Below are 21,200 nucleotides of genomic sequence, written 5' to 3'. Positions count from 1 at the left end.
CCGGTCACAAAAGAACTCCTCAACAATTGCGGAAAATATGGGAGAATCTTGAAAACTGGTGAGTGACTTTGTTTTTCCTAAATAAAATATAACACATAACAATGTGAATGGAATTAAGTTAATTTTGTTCCCTTCTTTTCTTTGCCTGTGGTGTAACTTTGTGGTAGGTAGGTAGTGGAGAAAAAAAAATAAAATAAAAAAAAAAATATATATATATATATATATATATATATATATATATATATATATATATATATATATATATATATATATATATATATATATATATATATATATATATATATATATAATATATATATATATATAAAGACTTTCAAACCCGTCTTTTTCGACATTTTTTTTTTTTTCTGATATATTTTGAGGTTCTGAATTTAGTTAAAAGTTCCTTTAATGTTCTAGGAATTTATTTTTTTTCAATCAACTTAACTTTACATAATTTAATTAATTTGACCTAAACTAACCAATGAAAACAACTTAAGGAAGTTGGAAGAAGTGTAGGCCAGAGTGAATATGGGCTGAAGACACCAGGGTATGTAGAGGTGCGGTTGAGGTTAACTGAGATGGAGTTAAATTGAACAGCATTGCTTCAGATCGTTCCCCCTCTGACACTGGTAGGCCTACATCTGATACCCCTCATCATAATATATATATATATATATATATATATATATATATATATATATATATATATATATATATATATATATATATATATATATATATATATATATATATATATATATATATATATATATATATTTTATTTTTTTTTTTTTTTAATACAATATGCGTCTCAAACTGATGGATAGAAATGTTGCTACTGTAGCAATTTAGTTTAGTTTAGGTCAGGTTAGGTTAGGTCACCTTGCAATATTTTTTTGTTGATACTTTTTGGTATGTTTTGACTTGAATGAATGTTTTACTAAGTCCCACCAGGTGCTGATTATTTCAGATCAACCTCATGAAGTGGCTGAAGACTACTTACATACTGCCATCAATCCTGCCTACACCTGCAAGTACAATGTTCACACATAACGGTGCATCATAAACATCATGGGTTCACTTACAGAAATCCTTCCTGTTCCACCATTGGCTGAGACTGACCAACACAGCACCAACAAGAAGCCTAAATGTACTATTAACCAAAGAAAAAAAGATAAAATTCCACCCCACCCCATAAGTAACTCTAGTTGCAAAGCATGTCCAAAGACAAATGTGCTAAGTACAAATACTAAATACAAATATGTGTATACTATGCAATAATGTAGTCATAAACACGAAACACATGTGATATTTAAACACAAGATAATGTTTTTTTTTTCTGTTATTATTAACCCATCATAAAAGCTGGCTTGAAAAAAAAAAAAAAAAAAAACGGAAGAAAATATTTGTTTTTCATTGACATATTGTATCTAAATATAATTTAAAAATGAAGTGAAGGTATAAATGATAATATTGTTTAGGGTGACATGTATCATATATCATGGACTGTGTATGCAAATCTTGAGCAATTCTGGCTATTGATATGTTCTCGATAGCATTAGGAGACCAGGAACACACACACACACACACACACACACACACACACACACACCTCTGGACCAGGCAATGATTGAGTATGAAAATGTAAACCCCGAGCTATTTTATATACATCCTGATATTTACATTTTTAGAGAACTTATCAGCTTAAAGGTCATGAAATATGTGAACTTATCAGCTTAAAGGTCATGAAATATGTGAGAAAAAGATATGGTGGCAGACCCTTAAAGGACAGGTTTCAGAACATACTATTGATTATACTTATTCTCTTTCTTTGTCCAGCATTCCTATTTTGTGCATTTTCATCAACCAAATCCTGTTCATCTTCATTGTTACCATCATCACCACTATCATCATTATCATCACCATTATCATAGTTATCCAAATCATTCCTATATTTAATTTCAATATTGTGCAAAACAGCAGCACTACAAATGTTGGCCATGTTTGTGTCCAAATTTGTCCGCATGGGTATGGCAAGACAACGGAATCTTTGTTTGAGGACTCCAAATGCGGAACAGAGATGTAAATTCCCCTTCAGTCAGGCTTGTAAACAAATCCAAGTGGTCTTTCAAAATTCATCTCGGCAGTCTTTCTCCTTCTGCATCCTCAAGCACTTCCAAGTCTTCAAACTCTACTAGTGGATCCATAATCTGAAAAATTAATGGAACCTATGATAATCTGTCACCCATGTCAACAGTGTTAGTACGAGTAACTGCACTTAGAGGAAAAATAGACTAATAAATTCTTCAAGTTATCATTATGTACATAACCATATACAATATACAGTGTGTGTGTGTGTGTGTGTGTGTGTGTGTGTGTGTGTGTATGTGTATATATATATATATATATATATATATATATATATATATATATATATATATATATATATATATATATATATATATATATATATATATATATATATATATATATATATATATATATATATATATATATATGTTACGGCCATTTTGGAAAATTGGTCGTTTTACAAAATTGCCGGTCATTATGCAAAAAGACCAAATTCGTGGTCACATTGCAAAATGACCTAAATTTCTCAACATTTTGCAAAACGACCAAGATTTTGGTCAGTTTACAAAATAAACAGTATTTTTGTTGGTCCGTTTACAAAATCTCCATACAGTAAGCAGCCAGATGGAAAAAAAAAGCGAGGGAATGATAAAACGTTAAGGTGGCTTTCCACCAGTGTGCAGCACAGTGCGGCACTGTGCTGCACACTGTACAGAACAAATGTATGTTTCGGTGGAAACGGACAAGCGAACAGCAACAAATTGTACGCGAACATTTGAGAAAAGTGCGCGCACAGCTGCGAACATTGTGTGCGCGTACTCAACTTTTCAGTGTACACGCTCTAACATACAGGATTACTTTGTGCGCGCAGTCAGTCTTGCTACCGCTACAGGAGAGAAAACATTGGTGTGTTCGCGCACAATGGAGTGGACAAATGATAAAATCATTAAGTTTATTCAGGCCATTGAAACGCGCCCAACGCTCTGGGACCCTTCAGACATAGATTATAAAAACAAGAACAAAAAACATGATGCAACTAAGGAATTGGGTGAAGAATTTAATTGTGATTCAACTGAAGTAATGCGGAAATGGAAGATCATTCTTGCTCAGTTCCGCAGAGAGCGCAAGAAAATTGTAGAATCTAAAACTTCAGGTTCTGGCAGAGAAGATATCTATAAACCAAAGTGGTTTGCATTTGAACATCTCGCTTTCATTCATGGAAGAGACTGTCCAAATGTCAGCGTCAACACAGAATGGCAAATCAATCAGCAGGTAAGGCAATATCCATATAGATAGTGTTTGCATTTTACTAATATATTTATTTCAAATTCTCTTTGATAGATACGTAAAATACATTTATTGTGACCTAATACCAAATGCTAATATTAATTCTTGAGTTTTCTTTCAACTAAAGAGTTAAATATAGACTTGTGCCTGACATGATTCATGTTCGTATCGTGACTAGGCTATATTGAATACAAGATTTTTTGTAACTGTTTTATTGCTAAGTATAATCATTTAGTGCCAAAGTTGACAATAATAAACCCACTCAAAAGAAACATTTTAACCAATAAAACTGGAGCATTTTCCCAACCCTAACCTAGTGTTAACGAATTATTAAGCTCTTTCTTCTTGCCATGGAACCATTCCGATGTCCGTCATAAAATATTCTGTAAACTCTTCTCTGACTGCAATTGCACTTCCGGATGGTCTTCTTCCGACATGTTCTAAGGGTGAGAAATTTTCATTAGGTGCATCATGGCGCCATGCTCCAGGTACAATGTGATGAGTATCTGCATTTTCAGTATCCAAAAAACCATTTGGAGAATACAGTTGTGAAGAGGACTTTTTTTTCATTAAAAAATTATGCAAGTAGCAACACGTCAGTGTTATCTGTTGTGCTTTTTCAGGAGCTAAGAGAATAGGTTTTCTAAGCACACGAAACACTGCAGATAAAATGCCGAATGCATTTTCAACAATCCTCCTCGCTCTGCTTAGACGATAATTAAATATTCTTTCCTTTGTTCTTTTGTCATGTTGACCAGGGTAAGGTTTTAGTACATTGACATCTAATGCGAAAGCATCATCTGCAACTAGCACAGGTTGAATAGCTTCATTTCTTCCTGGTAAGGCATAAGGGTTTGGTAGATTCAAGTTACCCTGTTGTAGATTAGCATAAAAAGGAGTATTCTTAAAGACACCACCATCTGATATCCTTCCTTTACATCCAATATCCACGTATCTAAACATGCATTTAGCATCAACAATTGCTAGCAGCACAATGCTGAATTGTCCTTTGTAGTTGAAAAAGTCACTGCCTGTGTGGGCCGGAGCTTGAAGCACAACATGTTTCCCGTCAATTGCCCCCATGCAATGGGGGAAATTCCACAAACGATCAAATTCACTTGCCACTGTGTTCCATTCTTCCGGGGTACTTGGAATCTGAAAAGAGAAAAATATAAACTATGTAGTATTAGCATAGGATGGATGTTATTACTAACTTTATTGTACAGGGTGCGGCAGTCAGACTTCCCTTTTTGGATGCTAAAAATAAGATGGAAATATAAATTTATTTTGAAACATTTTTACATCAATGGAAAGAACAAAAACGGAATTTTTTTTTGGGAGAATGAAAGTATTCAAGTGTATTGTTGTAGCCTAGTGTATTGTTGTCGCCTAGTGTATTGTTGTAGCCTAGTGTATTGTTGTAGCCTAGTGTATTGTTGTCGCCTAGTGTATTGTTGTAGCCTAGTGTATTGTTGCACACTAGTGTATTGTTGTAGCCTAGTGTATTGTTGTAGCGTAGTGTATTGTTGTAGCGTAGCATATTGTTGTAGCGTATTGTTGTAGCCTAGTGTATTGTTGTAGCCTAGTGTACTTGAATACTTTCATTCTCCAAAAAAAATTCCGTTTTTGTTCTTTCCATTGATGTAAAAATGTTTCAAAATAAATTTATATTTCCATCTTATTTTTAGCATCCAAAAAGGGAAGTCTGACTGCCGCACCCTGTATATTTACATGTCCTTGCGGGGAAAAAGTAATATTGCTTAGAATGTGTACTTGTCTTTCAACAGATGTCAGAAGACATGCTTGAAGAAGGGGAGAGTGAAACTGAAGAAGCACCTCAAAAAAGTCCAATTGCCAAATTAAAGCCTCCTAATAAAGTGAGAAAACGTCCTGCTGAAAATGAGGACCCAAGAATTCATCATGCTTTGTCCATTATGGAGAACGTGAATAAGCAGGTGCAATCAAAGAAGCAAGATGATTATGATATTTTTGGTATTGCAGTAGCAACGAAATTACGCAGAATCAAAGACGAACACACAAGGATTTTAGTGCAAAGAGATATAGACATGCTATTGTATGACGCAATCCTTGGCACTGGAAAGTACTCTACAACTCCCGTGCCATCGCCTTATTCAGAGAATTCGACAAGTAATCAAGCTTATGGATATTCTTCTACTGTCGGAGCTTTCAACACTTTCAACTATGATGGTGGAAATAATAGTGCTAGTTATTAAGATACCTAGTGTTCAATGGAAAAATAAATGGATATATGTTAAGTACAATGTATTTCACTCACCTTAATATTTTCTTTTAGTGTGGTTATCAATGCACCACACACTTCTGGAACAATACGGCTGATAAGTTCTTTTGAAACTTTGAATAAATACATCAAACTTGTGTAGGAATCACCACTTCCAAGGTATCTGAGTGTTATTGCCAGCCTTATTGAGACAGGAACACTCTTTCTATAGTTTGTGTCCTGTTTGGCTATCAAAGGACCAATAGCATTGATGAGGAACTCAAAATCTTCGCAAGATATTCTTGCAAAATTTTTAAATCCACTCAGAGGATCTACTTTTAATTCTTCTAAAAATCTTTCCGTTTCTTCCTCTCGTCGTTTTAAGAAGGGTCTCACCCAACATTTAGGCTTTGCTCTTCTTTTCTTTTTCAGCAAACTGCATACCACAACACAGGCTGCACCACAAAGCGCTACCTCTTCCTGTCCGTCCATATTGCTAACTAACTAAATCACTGAGGACAAACTGTGCTTAACTTTTGTATTCGCACAGTTCAGCACAAGTGTTGCAATGTTCGCGTACAAAAGTTGTGTACATTTAGTCGGTGGACACGTGGTCAACAAGGGGTGTTCTTTTGTATGTGCACAGGAAAAGTTCTGCACAAAAAGTGCGTAACAATTTGTGCAGAACACGGCTTTGGTGGAATGGCACCTTTACAGTTGCAGTACATAACCAATGAGTATGCTTAACTGTCCTTATTTTAGGTTCAGCTAATCATTAAAAAGACATTAAACATTAAACATTAAACATTAAAAAGACTCAGAAAGACTATCGTTTGTTACGAAAGTATGAAATCCTTGAAGTCACAGTTGAAGGTATCACCGTTAAGAAATTGCAGAAAAAGGGAACTAATCTTAGATTCGTATGCGCTGAAGATGTGTTCGATGTGATCGATGCTATTCATCGTGCACGTGGGCATGGAGGTAGAACTATTGTCTTTAGGGAAACAAGTGAAAAATATGCCAATGTTTCAAGATCCCAAATTGAGTTGTATTTACAGTTCTGTGAGGAGTGTCATCTGAAAAAAAGCACTGTACGCAAGTCTGTGACTGTGAAGCCAATTGTATCCAACAGTATGAACTCACGAGCTCAGGTTAGTAAACAAGCACTGGTTAAGCCCGTTGATAGTAATTTCATTATTGCCATGGCTTGTTGTCAGAGGGGAGTCTTTAATACCCTTGCTTTTGTTTACGATTGCAAATATATTATTATTATCTAGCAATATTACATAATCTTTTTTGATGTTCTGTCTATTTGTAGGTCGACTTGATCGATATGCAGAGCCAGCCAGATGGAAAACATCGTTTCATTCTGAGCTACCAGGATCACTTGACGAAGATGGTGTGTCTTCGGGCTCTACAGACGAAAACTGCTGAAGAGGTTGCTTTCCACCTCGTTGATATACTCGTATTCTGTGACAAAGGAGCCCCCCATATCCTGCAGTCTGACAATGGAAGAGAATTCTCAAATAAGGTAAAGAACAAATGATTTATGTAAATCTCTCTCTCTCTCTCTCTCTCTCTCTCTCTCTCTCTCTCTCTCTCTCTCTTTAAAACTCACAACATAGCAATATTGGAGTTAATGAATCACCCTGTATATGACAAAACCTGATATACGCTTTTCAATTTTCAGCTTGTCAAGGAAGTTCTGATGATGTGGCCAGAGTGCAAGATGGTTCATGGCAAACCACGACATTCCCAATCGCAGGGCTCGGTGGAACGTGCCAACAGGGATATTGAAGCCATTCTCGCATGTTGGATGAAGGACAACAACTCTACACAATGGTCACAGGGACTGCGCTTTGTCCAGTGGAAGAAAAATACCCGCTTTCACTCCGGAATTGGAAGGACACCATATGAGGCCATGTATGGACAAAAGGCTCGTCTTGGTGTTGACGCAAATTCTGTACCAGAGGAAGTCCTGGACGGTATGCAGACGGAGGAGCAGCTTGCAGAGGCACTAGGTGTTGTCAATGAGGTCACAGACACAGAGGAGGAAGAGACAGGTGTTGAAAAGCAAGAAGAAGCATCTGCTGTCATTAACTGCATCTCCTGTGGCAAAAGATATTTTGGTTTAAATGTGTGCAATGTGTGTGAGAACCCATGTCACTCTAATACTCCGTGTTCTATGAGGAATAACGATGCTGATGAGTCTGTGCTTTGTTCCATCTGCAGTCGGAGTCAGAGTATTCATACTGAACAAATGAAGTCCAACATAGAACAACAGAAACAAGCCCAAAAAATGATCGATAATTCTGTGAAGAGATTTCAACCAGCCAAGGTAGGGGAAACTGTGATGGTTCCTGTTCCATTAGTTGACCGCGGACGTGCAGAGTTTCCTAATGTGAAGGCAGTTGTTTTTCAGGCATTGGACAATGGCACATATAAGCTTGGTACAAAACACGGCCTGCTTAAACAAGTGTACACTCGCAACCAATTTACTCCATGTCTAGAAAAATTCCTTTCTCTTGATGATGTTGTACAGGAGCGGGAAGTAAGTCTGCGGGAAGTAGCAATTGCAGAATCAATGGGACAAGGTCAGGGATTCGCTAAATGCTCTTGCACTAAGTCATGTATGACCAGACGCTGCAAGTGTTTAAAAAACTCTGTATTATGCAACAGCAGATGCAAATACAGTGCCTCTTGCTCCAACAAGGTCGACACACAATAAAATTAGTTATGTTCACTACGTTTTATCATTCCCTCGCTTTTTTTTTCATCTGCCTGCTTGCTGTATGGACATTTTGTAAACTGACCAACGATAATTTTGTAAACTGACCAAAATCTTGGTCGTTTTGCAAACTGACCAACGATAATTTTGTAAACTGACCAAAATCTTGGTCGTTTTGCAAAATGTTGAGAAATTTAGGTCATTTTGCAATGTGACCACGAATTTGGTCTTTTTGCATAATGACCGGCAATTTTGTAAAACGACCAATTTTCCAAAATGGCCGTAACATATATATATATTTGACAAAAGCCTCCTTAACCAAGCATAACCTAACTTTAACAACCTTACTGTAATAATCAATTTAAAACAATATAACGGAAGTTAAACTTAACGTAAACCACTCTAACCAGCAAAACTTAATATGATGCCATGTGAATGGCATTTAATAATAATAATAATAATAATAATAATAATAATAATAATAATAATAATAATAATAAAAAACCTGCCAAAAATTTTCTAGCCTAATTTTCCTCCTAAATGAAGGACTACTTAACATTTTCACATGTACATTTACCATATATGTAAGTATTACAGTTAGTGTACTTTAACCTAACCTCTTCAATCATTTCCTTCTGGTAAATATCAATCAGTGAGCAAGGCTTTAGCAGCTTCCTTGGATATCGTGTACCTACCAGGAAGTAAATGATTTTTCAGTGAGTGTCGAGAACAAATCGAAGTGGTCATTCAGAATTCTTGGCAGCCTGACCTTACCTATTTCTGCATCATTAAGCACTTCCAACTCCTCAAATTCTAGCAGTGGATCCATAACCTAATAAAATGCATGGTAACAATAATAATCATTCACTCAATCAATTTAGCAGTCATATATATAACAGTAGCTGTGCACTAAGAAAATAAACCATAATCATAGCTTCGTAACACTATGATGATGGAACTACTCTGTAACTATGCCATGATACAAAACCTATTTTAATGTTAATGATGAACAAACACTGCACAAGGAAATAAACGGAGGAGCAGGATAGAGGATAGAGTTAACACACCTCATGCAGAGCACCTGAGCGTTTCCACACTCATTCATACAGATCAAACTAACAACTCTATCATCAGAACATGAAATCGTAAGATGTTTTTAACGAAAATGATATTCAAACCAAAATAATAGAAACTGAAATTAAAATAACTGGGGCGCCTGGTGTCTTGATATCCCGCTAGAATCACGATGGTCTTGAGAAAGCAATGCGAGTATAGTATTTTCTTTACTACATTGTTCTATTCAGAGTTTAAAAATTACAATGTGTATTCTATTTATTACAGAAAATGATAATTTGTAGGAAAAAAAATTGTTTCTCATTGACGGGAAAGGGAGCCCTCTCGGCTACTTACGTTCGCCAGGCTATTCCAATACGATTCCATCGCCAACCCTGGCGAAGGAAAGTCTGGCGACGTCTGTCACTGGTTTTAAAAGTACGAAATTGTTGATCGCCTGGCGAAACTGAATGCCTCTCCTGGCGAAAGTTTTTAAAAGTACGGCCACAAGGCCTGTGTTTCGTTAAAAAAAAAAGTCTTTAAAATTTTCTTTTTTATTCTTCCTCAGGTTTACATGTGCATGCTTTGCTAATATCTACATCATCTGAACATCTTACAATGTCTGTCAACCACTACCGTACCCCTTCAGATGAATGACTGTCCCTCTTCAATTCACTCCTTATCTGGTTTTATGAACTTTAACTATGCTATACAAAACATTTTAAAATGGCATCTATTATGGATTGTAGTGAATCGGACTATTATGACACTGATAAGGAATCCTCTGCAACATCTTGTCAACCAGTACAAAAAGAAGAAAAAAATAATTTACAAGCAAAAATTTCGCAATGAATGGCTGCAAATAAAAGCTTTTCAAGGTTTGCTGAAACCCCCTACCCCTGGAAATTCAAAGCCGATGTGTACTCAGTGTGCATGGAACCTAACATGTAGTAAAACTGGTATTGAGAGGCACAGTAAAAGTGCAGCTCACATTAGATTACAGAAATCATCACAGCAACAATCTAGTATAAGTGATAGCTTCCAGAAACTACAACAGCCTGTTGCTTACCGCATGCTGACCGAGAGTCGCATTTGTGCTTTTGTTGCACAGAATAATCTACCCTTTTCCATTTCTAAACCATTAGTTAACTTGATAAAGGAAACATGCCCATCCAACACTTCAGAAAAAGAAAGCTTGAAAAAAATTAAAATGTGTGCTACAAAATGCACTAATGTAATGAGGCAAGGTCTTGGATACAAGTTTTCTAGAGATTTAGTGGATCGTCTGAAACACACAAAATTTAGCATAATACCAGATGAAACTACTGATGTAGGATCTGAGAAACAACTAGCAATTTGTGTGGTATATTTTGATCAGGACACATTTGAAGTTGTTACAGCTTTCCTTGACATGGTAATTGTGCAGAAATGTGATGCAGAAACTCTGTATTCAGCCATAAAACAGTGCTTCCAAGAGAAAAAACATCCCATTAGAAAATATCATTGGGTACTCATCCGATACTTGCAATGTCATGTTTGGAGAAAAAGTGTAGTAGCTCTAATGAAAGCAGAGTTTCCTCATATCACATTTGTGAAATGCACTTGTCACATGATCCATCTTTGTGTCTCACATGCATGCTTAAAGCTTTCTACATCATTGGAGGATTTATGTAGAATTTTTTTTTTTTTCACATTTAGTAGGTCTAGCCTCAGACAGCATGAATTAAGATTTTTTTTTTTTTTTTTTTTTTTTTTGACATCAAACCACACAAAATGTTGGCATTTGGACAAACCCGCTGGCTGTCGTTGGAAGCATGTGTTACTCGTCTGCTCGAGCAGTGGGATGCCCTTTCATTGTACTTTACAGCCATTATAAGCGAGGATCGTAATCCCTCATATGTCACTGAGAGCATCCTGATGAGTTTGAAAAATTATTTCATAAAAGCTCAGCTGCAGTTCATTCATGTTCAGTTAAAACGAGCAACTGAGTTCAACAAAATGTTTCAGAGTACTAAACCAATGTTGCACTGCCTTCACGATAAAGTCAAAGATCTGCTGCTTCAGGTAATGAGTGATTTTATTCAAGTCAGTCACTTACATAACTGTGATACATTTACCTTAGATGCTCGTAACACTCACTTGCAAGTTCCTGTCAGTCAGCTTTATCTTGGTATTCATGCCACAGACACAATTCAAAATTCTGTTTTATGCAAAGACCATGAAGGAGTAAAGCAGTTCAAATTAAAATGTCGTGATTTTCTTCTAGAGCTTATTGACCAAATAAGAACCAGGTTCAACACTAGGTCTTTCAAAATTTTGTCCTTTCTGGTTCCAAAGAATGCTCTAAATCTGAAACCCAACAGTCTAAGAGAGATGTTCGAGGCTTATCCATATCTAAATGACATTTGTGACAAGGAAAGTGCAGATTTAGAATGGAGAAAACTTGGTTTGGAGGGACTTTTCAGTGAAGAACATGATGTTTCACAGTTTTGGAAGCAGCAGCTTTCTTTAAAAGATGATGATGGTAATCAGAAGTACCCAAATCTATCCAAAGTAGTTGATGTGCTCTTGCTCTTCCTCACTCAAATGCTGCTGTTGAGTGTGTCTTTAGTCAGGTTAGTCTCATTAAAACAGACTTAAGAAATTCCCTTAGACCGCCAGCCTTGTTAGTCTGCTTCATGTTGAAAATGGCTAGCACACAGCTGGAATATCTGCACATCAATTACAGATGGATGACAAGCTTAAAAAAGCTCTGGCAACCATTGATTATGATGCTACTGACACTGAATAACAAAATATCCTTATAGGGAAAGGTATGAACAGTAATAGCTATAATAAAAACTAGAAAGCACTTGAAGGAGTGAAGGGGCGTTGCCAGTGAAGTGATGCAGGGTCTGGTGTATGTTATTTATTTAAGCTGCTGTGCAATGCCAGACATATGTTGATTTAGTCATAAAGGTACTGTCTTGCTTTGGGAAAGGATTCTATTCCATGTTATAAATTGTTTATAGAAACATTTATTTTGTGGCTGTTCATGCTATGCATTGTGCTTTGTTCTATGCTACTAATACTGGGTATCCCTGTATCATAATGTTAAGATATATTTGCATTAGTATATTGGTTGGTTCAGGTGCATATGTCAGTGCAAGAATGGTTAACACTCTTTGGCAGGTCAAGTGATTTGTGGCAATCATTCATGTACTGTACATTTCTCAGATGTATGAATGGAGTCTTTGTGTTAGTAGGTGATTTTGTGTGTGTTTATATATATATATATATATATATATATATATATATATATATATATATATATATATATATATATATATATATATATATATATATAAATGGATGATGATTGAGTTACTAACTTTTGCAATGGCTTATGCATCAAATATTTTCAGACTCCATGATCTATGAATTTTCAATTTTGTGTGGGAATTTATGCTTTTTGGAATGGTCTTCTCTGCTATTTTCTTATACTGTACTTATAAGTTGTGTATTAGTATGCTTATTTGTTTGCATGGGGGCTATTTATACATCGATCTGGGCCTATGTACAGCATTCAGTGATACAGGTTACGCAATTTTGTGCTATATGATGATTTAAGTAATATATTGCCTTTTGGAGTGGTTTAAAAATTACTAGTGGAGTGAGTGACGGACGGCACGACTTTATTGGTGCCACCTCCTCCTGTATTTCATTTTATTTGTACTTTACCTGCTTTTTTTTTCAGCCAACTACCTACCTACATTCTGGTAATGAGTAATTGGTGGGAAGGTTTAACATTGATTTATTCAGGGGATGGGAGTAAGGAACTGCCTGTGTAGCTGGCCTCTTGCAGCCTCATCAATTTCAATGTTCTTATGTTCTTACTACCTGGCATTAATAACTATGTAGTTGCAGCCTTACTTTAAGGGGGCCGGCAGCCTTTGCGGGATTTTATTTATTTATTTTTTTTTTTTTTTTGTGATTGTTGTTTTTCCCTTGAATGGCCCTGTCATCTGTATAAAAAAAGTGTATGACGGTTTATTTGAAGCCGTGTAAGTATTGAGAATATTAAAATAGCATCAGAAAACTTGTGTTATTTTGTCAATACCTTCTCTTAGTTATTCTACACCATTCAAAATTCATGATTTTGAAATCTGAGGAAATTTGGCCTCATCTGAGGAAAAATTGTTTTATGTTCTAAGGAAATCTGACAAACCAGCTCTGAGAGCCCTGGTTTTAACATTAACAGTACGAAATTGTTGATCGCCTGGCGAAACTGAATGACAGGCCTGGCGAAAGTTTAAAAGTACGGCCCTTAATATTTTCAGCAAGTACGGCCCTTAATACTTTCAGCAGTCTCCACATCCTGGTCAACGTCCGCGGATGGGAACTGCACCCAGACTCTATCTGCCAGATCATTCCCTTGAAAATCGAGAAGGTCCTCCGCTAGTGTCATCCGCGCCTCCGCGGTCACCGCTGCGGGCATTACAGCCTTATCTCCGCCGTGGCAAAGTTCTCAGCGGCGTCACTTCTCCGGTACCACACAGGCTGATCGGAGGCAACTCGCCTCTCAGTCACATTACTGCACGGCGACTGCTGTGTGGCTATCTTCAAAAACTAACGGGGTACTCAACCCCATCAATCCCAATAGTGCCCTGACGCAAGAAAGGACGGCACCAGTGTAATTCAGATCTCACAGGGGACGGCGAGGTATCAACAAATGAGGGGGTGGCCACAACGGCCTTTCCACCCTCGCGACTAAACACAGCCAGAACTTCATCACTGCTGGTCCCGGCCATGGAACACAAAGCCACCGGCTTCTGGGGAGCCTTGAAAGCAGTGGCTGTTATCAATTTGGGACAACTAAATTTGAAGTGTCCAGTACTTCAACAATAACAACATGGGCTGCACACTATACCGGGGAGTGTTGTGTTGTATGCTCCCTGTCTCCGTTGAGGGCTGGGTGGAGACTTTCCTACAGTGCTTACCGGAGCCACTACTATAGCATGGGCTTCCAAATTGGCCAAATGCGCCACCAGACACATCACTGGGCTCGCCAGACCTACCACCAATCCACCGTGGCACATGCTGGTACGCCAACACGTTGTCATCCGCCTACGTCGCTGCCTCCTTCAGGCTTTTAAAATCTTTTCTCACGGAGCAGCGGTACCAGCTCCTCCTCAGCCGTGTTAATAAACTGCTCCAATACCATGAGTTCCTTTAACACACGGTAGGAGGTGACCTGCTCGCTGCAATCCAGTCACTAGTTCTTTTCTTCCCTCCGCGGAATTGCAGCCCATACACCTCCGGCTGCGGCTCATAAGCTCTCAGGATGTTATTACACTCTTCATAATCCTCCAAATCCTCTACTGACATCCTGTCAGACTTCCAAACACTTACCCCTTCCTGAGGCCATTCAAATTCGGAGGCCTTCTCGAATCGCCTGAACCATTCGGATACCTACTTTTCATTGAACTCGCATATCAACTTCAAACTCCTCACCATCTGGCTTTGTATTGTATCTTTCACCTCTTCACCTCTCAAGCCATGAGGAGAATTAACTTCAATCCTAGTTTTCTCCAACTCAAACATCCTATTATTTTCAGTTTTCTCCCTTTCATACATCTTCGCCTACTTCTAGACTTCAAGCAACCTTGCCTTCTCCTCGGCCTGAAGTAGCCTCATCTCGGTCTTTCTCGGCTTCAAGTAATCTGGTCTTCTCCCCGGCCTCAAGCCTCTTAGCTTCCCTCTCAGCTTCAAGCCTCCTGGCTTCTCTAGCCTTCCCATTCTTTAACTTCCTTTCCTCGGCTTCAGCTTCCAACTGGAGCCTTCTCAAATCTCTCTCTCTCTCTCTCTCTCTCTCTCTCTCTCTCTCTCTCTCTCTCTCTCTCTCTCTCTAGCCACCTCCATCTTCATTTTTCTCATTTCAAACTTGAATCCCATCTTCTCAGACATACCTTCGATCTGGGAGAAGTCACCAATGCTGCGGGCAGGGTTAACGCGTCCGTGGACACTATTGTGTGGGACTAGGTGTCCTCAAACAGAAATGGGCTAAATGTACACTGGCGCTTCCAGCAGAGGCAGGAGACTCGGGTTACGAGTCACCCCCGCTACTAGCCTTACCCTCCATGGCCTACACTGAATGTGGGTACACACAAAACAACGAAAAACAAACTGCAAAGCTTCCAGCAATCCAGGCGAGGTCGCCAATTTCTGTTACGACCACAGTTCCCAGCCCCTTCACCTAGACTAGCATCCCTGAACCATCCTACGTCGGCTTGGTGCAGGGCTCAGATATGGGTGTAGAGGGTTCCTTTCGACTTTTGCACCTTTTTTACAACAGGTCGTAATGCCAGGTCACACTAATCGAGATCGCCAGTTTTTTTTTACCCACCTACATAAAAGGGAAATACTCGAATAACATTATGAACTCCCACCGTTGAGAAAGGATCGACAACCATGTGTAGGAAAAAGTTATAACATGCAATAATATGTATATGGTCGAAGTATAACACCTCGCTGGACAATTGCCCTCAGTAACAAGTCTTCCCACTGTCCAACAGCGTGTTATAGCCTCGCGTTGAATAGTGCCATTTATTGCCTCCTGGACGGCAGGCCTTTTCAGGACATAAAGATGGCTGTGTAGTTCACTACACAGCCATTTATTTAAGTCCTATGCGGCTGAACAGCATTAGCCAACAATAGCATTTAACACAAGACAAGTTCACTAACAAGAAACGACCACAAAAGTGCCCACGAACACACAGGAGGGTCATTCACCGCTCATTGTGCAAGAGCTCGGCATGCATCTACATGCAGCAGTCACTTCCCTGGGTATGGAGTGTGTTATACACAATTACCCTCTCTGGCAGACTATGGAGATTCCTATTATATACGAGTAGGCCGGAGCGTACAGCCAGTAATGACTCGCTTATCCCCTTAAGGCAACAGACCCGACTAGTGTTCACCTTAGTCGCTATCAGATATTAGTGCCCGTTTCAATACATCCTCTCCGTTTAAGCGCTAGGTAGTGACTGGGAAAACTGCGCGGTCTGCGCCACGCTCTCTCCCGCTCCCCCCCCCCCACTAAGAGGGGGGAGAAAGGAAGGGGAGGAGGAGTGGCGACACACACACACATACGTACACCCACCTACACTGCTCCCCACGCTGTCTTTACACTAATAAAACACTTTACTTCAGAAAATTCTAATGGTAAAACTAGTGGGGCTAGATGAATACAGATTACCATATTGTTAAGAGCAACTCTTCTACTAAATAACAGGTGAGACTCAGATTGAATGGGCAAGGGAAAGTAAGGAAATTTACTTGGGAAACATGAGTGATTGCTTGAATGAATATCATTCTAGAAGCTTCAGGCTTGGTAGCTAGCTCCATGTCCAGGACACGTCCAAGTCTCGTCCCCAACCTGCATTTCTGATCTCTCTCTCTACCCCAGTTTCATCATTCTTTTCTCATTCTTTTATACCGCGTTATCTCGCTGCACACACACACACACACACACACACACATATATATATATATATATATATATATATATATATATATATATATATATATATATATATATATATATATATATATATATATATATATATATATATATATATATATATATGCTGAGATTCGTATTTATATTATAGAAGAATCTCTTGTGTGGAGAAAACTCGTTTCCTGCGACTTATATTTGACGGACGCTTGACTTAAATACCTGACCTTCATTATATTAAGGCGGTATGTATAAAGGCGCTGTCTCGCCTTAGTTAGTGTCTTAGCTCATGTCCCTTGAGGCGCTGACAGACCCCCCCGACCTCTAGCACCGACTCTTATTTTAAGTTGGAATACGGATGTGAAGTTTATTCCTTTGCTACTGAGGCTCGGCTTCGTGTGTTGGACTCGGTGCACCATGCTGGTGTTCGCCTGGGAACTGCTCATCCCGAATCCCTGTCTTACTGGTGGATGCTAGTGTCCTTCCACACACACACACACACACTTGTGTTACTTGTGTGGCTGTCTCCCGTGATTCACGTTCTCAACTGTCTCTCATCTGCTATGGTGGCATTAAATGTACCTTCTGTTTCTGTATGTCCCTGAAGGTTTCCTAGAGTTAGTTACTGGCAATTCCCACACGCCTCTGTTTGCGGCCCAGATATTCGTAATAACTTAAATCCTGTGCATTATTTTTGAAACATTATTCTATAAATTCCGACTTCATCCCTGTATTTATAGATATTATAAAAATAAAATGCCTCCAGGGACTAAGGGAAACCACCTACTGGGACTATGAAGGGATCGAGCGCTGGCCGCTATGATCGGGGTACCTCGTACTTGTCTTTAAGTGGCCCCTCATGATTCGAAAGTTCGTCCACGACGGAGCTAAGACCTTCCCCTACAACGCATCCCAGCTCCGACACCCAACCATCCAATACAGGACGACCTCACGAGGTGGCCCCTCTAGTGTGTGGCACCATTGACTCGTACTGGCAGCCTAATTCCGGGAACCATTTAGTCTAGTCCCTCACTTGCAACCTTGCTGGCATGGTTAGCCCTGAATAGGACGGAGCAGGGTCCGAAGCCAGGTCATAGGGTTACACAAGCCCCCTCACCACGACAAAATGGTTCCCACTAGGGATGGGGGAACTACGTGAGCGAACACCCTCCGTGTCTGGTCTCGGCAGGGGAGTAATCTGCTCCCCGCCTCCGGTACACTCAGCATGGGAGGAAACTCCTATCTCCCTAGCAGAGTTAGGAGCCTCCCTGGCCTCGGCAATGATCCCTAACATAATAGACACACCAGGATGGCGCTCGGACTGAGTACTGGCACCCACAGCCTCCAAACCAGGAGACGACTCCGCCTCAGCGCCACCTCTGGGATGCTCTGCAGGATGAGGCAAACCAGCAAACAAACTATCTAGACCCAACACTTCAGCCTCACCCTCGGCAACACCCCTAAACAAGTTTTGTGCTTCCTGCGGTAGCTCTGCTGTAGCGCAATCACCCCCAGCACAATGACTCACAGGCGAGCCCAACCCTGGCTCACCCAAACTTTTGCCACCAACAATGGAGCAGGCCTCTGGGCACTCTGTCCCCACTGCAGCAACAACATCAACTTTGCACTATTCTTGCGGCGGCCCTGCCTTATTGCAATCGACTACAGGAATTGTAGAGGCCGCGAGCGCTGGGGCACTCGCCTCACTTAAGAACGAGTAACAACACAAACAGTCAGGAACCTCGGCAGCCTTCACATTTGGGACAGTGTCCGCACATGGGGAGTGCACCCAAACTCTCCCACTTGCCAAGTCATTCCCCAAGAAGAAATCAACACCCAACACTGGCAGGTCTTCCACTAGTGCCACGCACGACTTCGAAGTCACTAACGGGCACAAAAGCCTCATCTCCCCCTTGGCAAAGCTCTCTACGGCGCCAATTTCCCGGCACCACACATGCTTGTCGGACGCAACTTGCCTCCCAGTAACATTTCGGCAGTGACTGCTGCCTCTCAAAAAGTATAACGGGGTACTCAACTCCAGCAATTTCAACAGCACCCTTACACAAAAACAGACGGCACCAGTTCAAACCAGATCTCACCGGGAACGGTGAGGTATCAGTAGTTGAAAGGGCAGCCACTCCTGCCTTTCCACCCTCCACAACCAAACAGTGACCGTATCTCCTCACTTTCAGCACCTCGGTCGTGCGATACAAATAACACCACCGGCTTCTGGGAGTACGCAGAAGCTGCGATTGCTACTAATTTAGGAAAATTGAACTTTAAGTTCCCAATATTTTGACAGTATTGGCACATAGCCTGTATATTTTACCTGGGAGTGCTGTGCGGCATGCTCCCAGTCTGTCTCTATCAAGGGCTTGGTGGGGACTTGTTACCAGCAGGAGTTCCTCGTTCTGACTTGTTATTAATGTCATTACTATAACGTGGGCCTCCTGACAAACCAGCGCCTGCTGCGCCTCCACTGTCACCAACCTGTCACCAAATCCTTCAGATGTTCCATTAATCCAACGGGGAACTGGTTGGTGATCCAACACGTGGTCATCTGCTCATGTGCCTGCCTCCTTTAGGCTTTTAAACCTTTTTCCTGCAGCAGCGGTACAAATACTTTCGCGGCCACATTCACAAACTACTCCATTACCATGAACTCTTTTTAATTCACGATAGGAGGTGGACTGTTCGCTAGTAATCTACTTTTCAAAGTTCTCCTCGAGGTACTGAGCACACTCGAGGTAAAAGTCACTAGGACTTTTCTTTCCCGCCTTTCTCTGCGGAACTGTAACCTATACGTCTCTGGCTGTAAACCGCAGGCTCTCAGGATGTCCGCTTCATACTCCTCATAATCATCTAAATCCTCAACTGACATCCTGTCATATACTTTGAGGGCCTTGGTTATCATATTAGCAACAAGGCCAACCCATCTCTCCTCAGGCCACTTGAATTTGGTTGCCTTCTCACATCTTCTGAACCATTCCGTTACCTTCTTTTCATCAAACTCAGGAATCAACTTCATACTTCTCACCATCTGGTTCTCTGCTGTATCTTCCTTCATTTCTTCTCCTCTCCTCATACCATGAGGTAAATTAACCTCTCTCACCATCTCGATCTCCACTGTGTCTTTCTTCATTCATTTTCTTTCCCTCATACCATGAGATGAATTAACCTTTATCTGAATCTTGAACTCAAATATTCTATCCTTCTCTGCCTTCTCCCTCTCATACATCTTCGCATTCTTCTCCGCCTCAAGTAACCTCAGTTCCTTTTCCTTCTCAAGTAATCTTGCCTCCCTTTCGACATCAAGCCTCCTGGTTTCCCTAGCCTCCTCAGCCTTTAATCTCCTTTCTTCTCCTTCACCTTCCAACCCCATTTTCCTCATCTCCAGCTTAAATGTCTACATATCAGACATTCTTTCCCTCTGGAAGAAACCACAAATACTGTAGGTAGGACGGACACAGCGTTGGACGCTGTTTATGTGTTCTCACACCAAACTGGGCCAAAACTACACTACCACTTACGGCAGAGGCAGGGGACTCAGATTGCAAGCCACTTCTACCAGTCTTCCCTTCTATAACTTAAGCTGAGTTCAGGCACAAAAAGGACAGCCAAACAAACTACAAGCAACTGTCTCTCCTACTTGGGTAAAAGAGCTTCCAGCAATCCAGGCGAGGTCGCCAATTATGTTACGACCCAGATTCAGCCCCTATCACCGCTGCCACCGACTCGGGTCAGCTTCCCTAAACTACCTTCTACTTAGCTTAGTGCAGGGCACACGTACATATATATAGAGTCTTGCTGGTCTCCTGCAACAGTTCAATACATGAGGTCGCCACTCCGTTTACCCGCCCGTGGAGAAGAGAATAAAGAGACGCATCTCTCAGGCGTATGGGGATGAATCACATGACAAAGAAAAAGGCGGGAAACGGGAAAGGATTTGAGGAGAGGGTAAGGCGTTTGGCAGGCAACTACCACGCTCACCTTACTACCACAAGCTTGCTATAAAAAGATAACAATCTTGCAAAAATTATCATGGCCTAACTACATGGGCTCAGTGGGATCTCATCACTCTATATGTAAGGTCAACTCTTCCATTATATAATATAATGGGCTCAACATGAGGAAACAAAAGGAAGTAAGGAAATTTAGTAGGGGAAAAGACCAAGGAGGCGAGTCGGGTGTTAAAGTAAACTGGGGGAGAGCAGGCAAGCAATTATCACGCCTCAGGCATTTTCTCTCTCTCTCTCTCTCTCTCTCTCTCTCTCTCTCTCTCTCTCTCTCTCTCTCTCTCT

General features: G+C 40.2%; 3 protein-coding genes across 3 annotated transcripts; 2 read left to right on the top strand and 1 right to left on the bottom strand.

Annotated features, from left to right (window-relative positions):
* Positions 1–2,814: 2,814 nt before the first annotated feature.
* Positions 2,815–5,663, top strand: LOC135115192 (uncharacterized). Its single transcript, XM_064031698.1, has 2 exons — positions 2,815–3,366; positions 5,169–5,663. The coding sequence occupies exons 1-2, from the start codon at positions 2,815–2,817 to the stop codon at positions 5,613–5,615; spliced, it is 999 nt and encodes a 332-aa protein (XP_063887768.1). The 3' UTR covers positions 5,616–5,663.
* Positions 3,365–6,339, bottom strand: LOC135115190 (uncharacterized). Its single transcript, XM_064031696.1, has 2 exons — positions 5,678–6,339; positions 3,365–4,536 (listed from the first exon to the last, which is right to left on the bottom strand). The coding sequence occupies exons 1-2, from the start codon at positions 6,110–6,112 to the stop codon at positions 3,712–3,714; spliced, it is 1,260 nt and encodes a 419-aa protein (XP_063887766.1). The 5' UTR covers positions 6,113–6,339; the 3' UTR covers positions 3,365–3,711.
* A 753-nt stretch (positions 6,340–7,092) lies between these two features.
* Positions 7,093–8,455, top strand: LOC135115191 (SCAN domain-containing protein 3-like). The gene is made up of 2 exons (XM_064031697.1): positions 7,093–7,151; positions 7,311–8,455. Exon 2 carries the CDS (start codon positions 7,329–7,331, stop codon positions 8,346–8,348), a length of 1,020 nt encoding a protein of 339 aa, XP_063887767.1. The 5' UTR covers positions 7,093–7,151; positions 7,311–7,328; the 3' UTR covers positions 8,349–8,455.
* Positions 8,456–21,200: the final 12,745 nt, after the last annotated feature.

The sequence above is a fragment of the Scylla paramamosain genome, chromosome 29, assembly GCF_035594125.1.
Source record: "Scylla paramamosain isolate STU-SP2022 chromosome 29, ASM3559412v1, whole genome shotgun sequence".
Lineage (NCBI taxonomy): Eukaryota > Metazoa > Arthropoda > Malacostraca > Decapoda > Portunidae > Scylla > Scylla paramamosain.
Note: the sequence above shows the minus strand (reverse complement) of the source record. Positions and strands in the feature narration are given on the sequence as shown.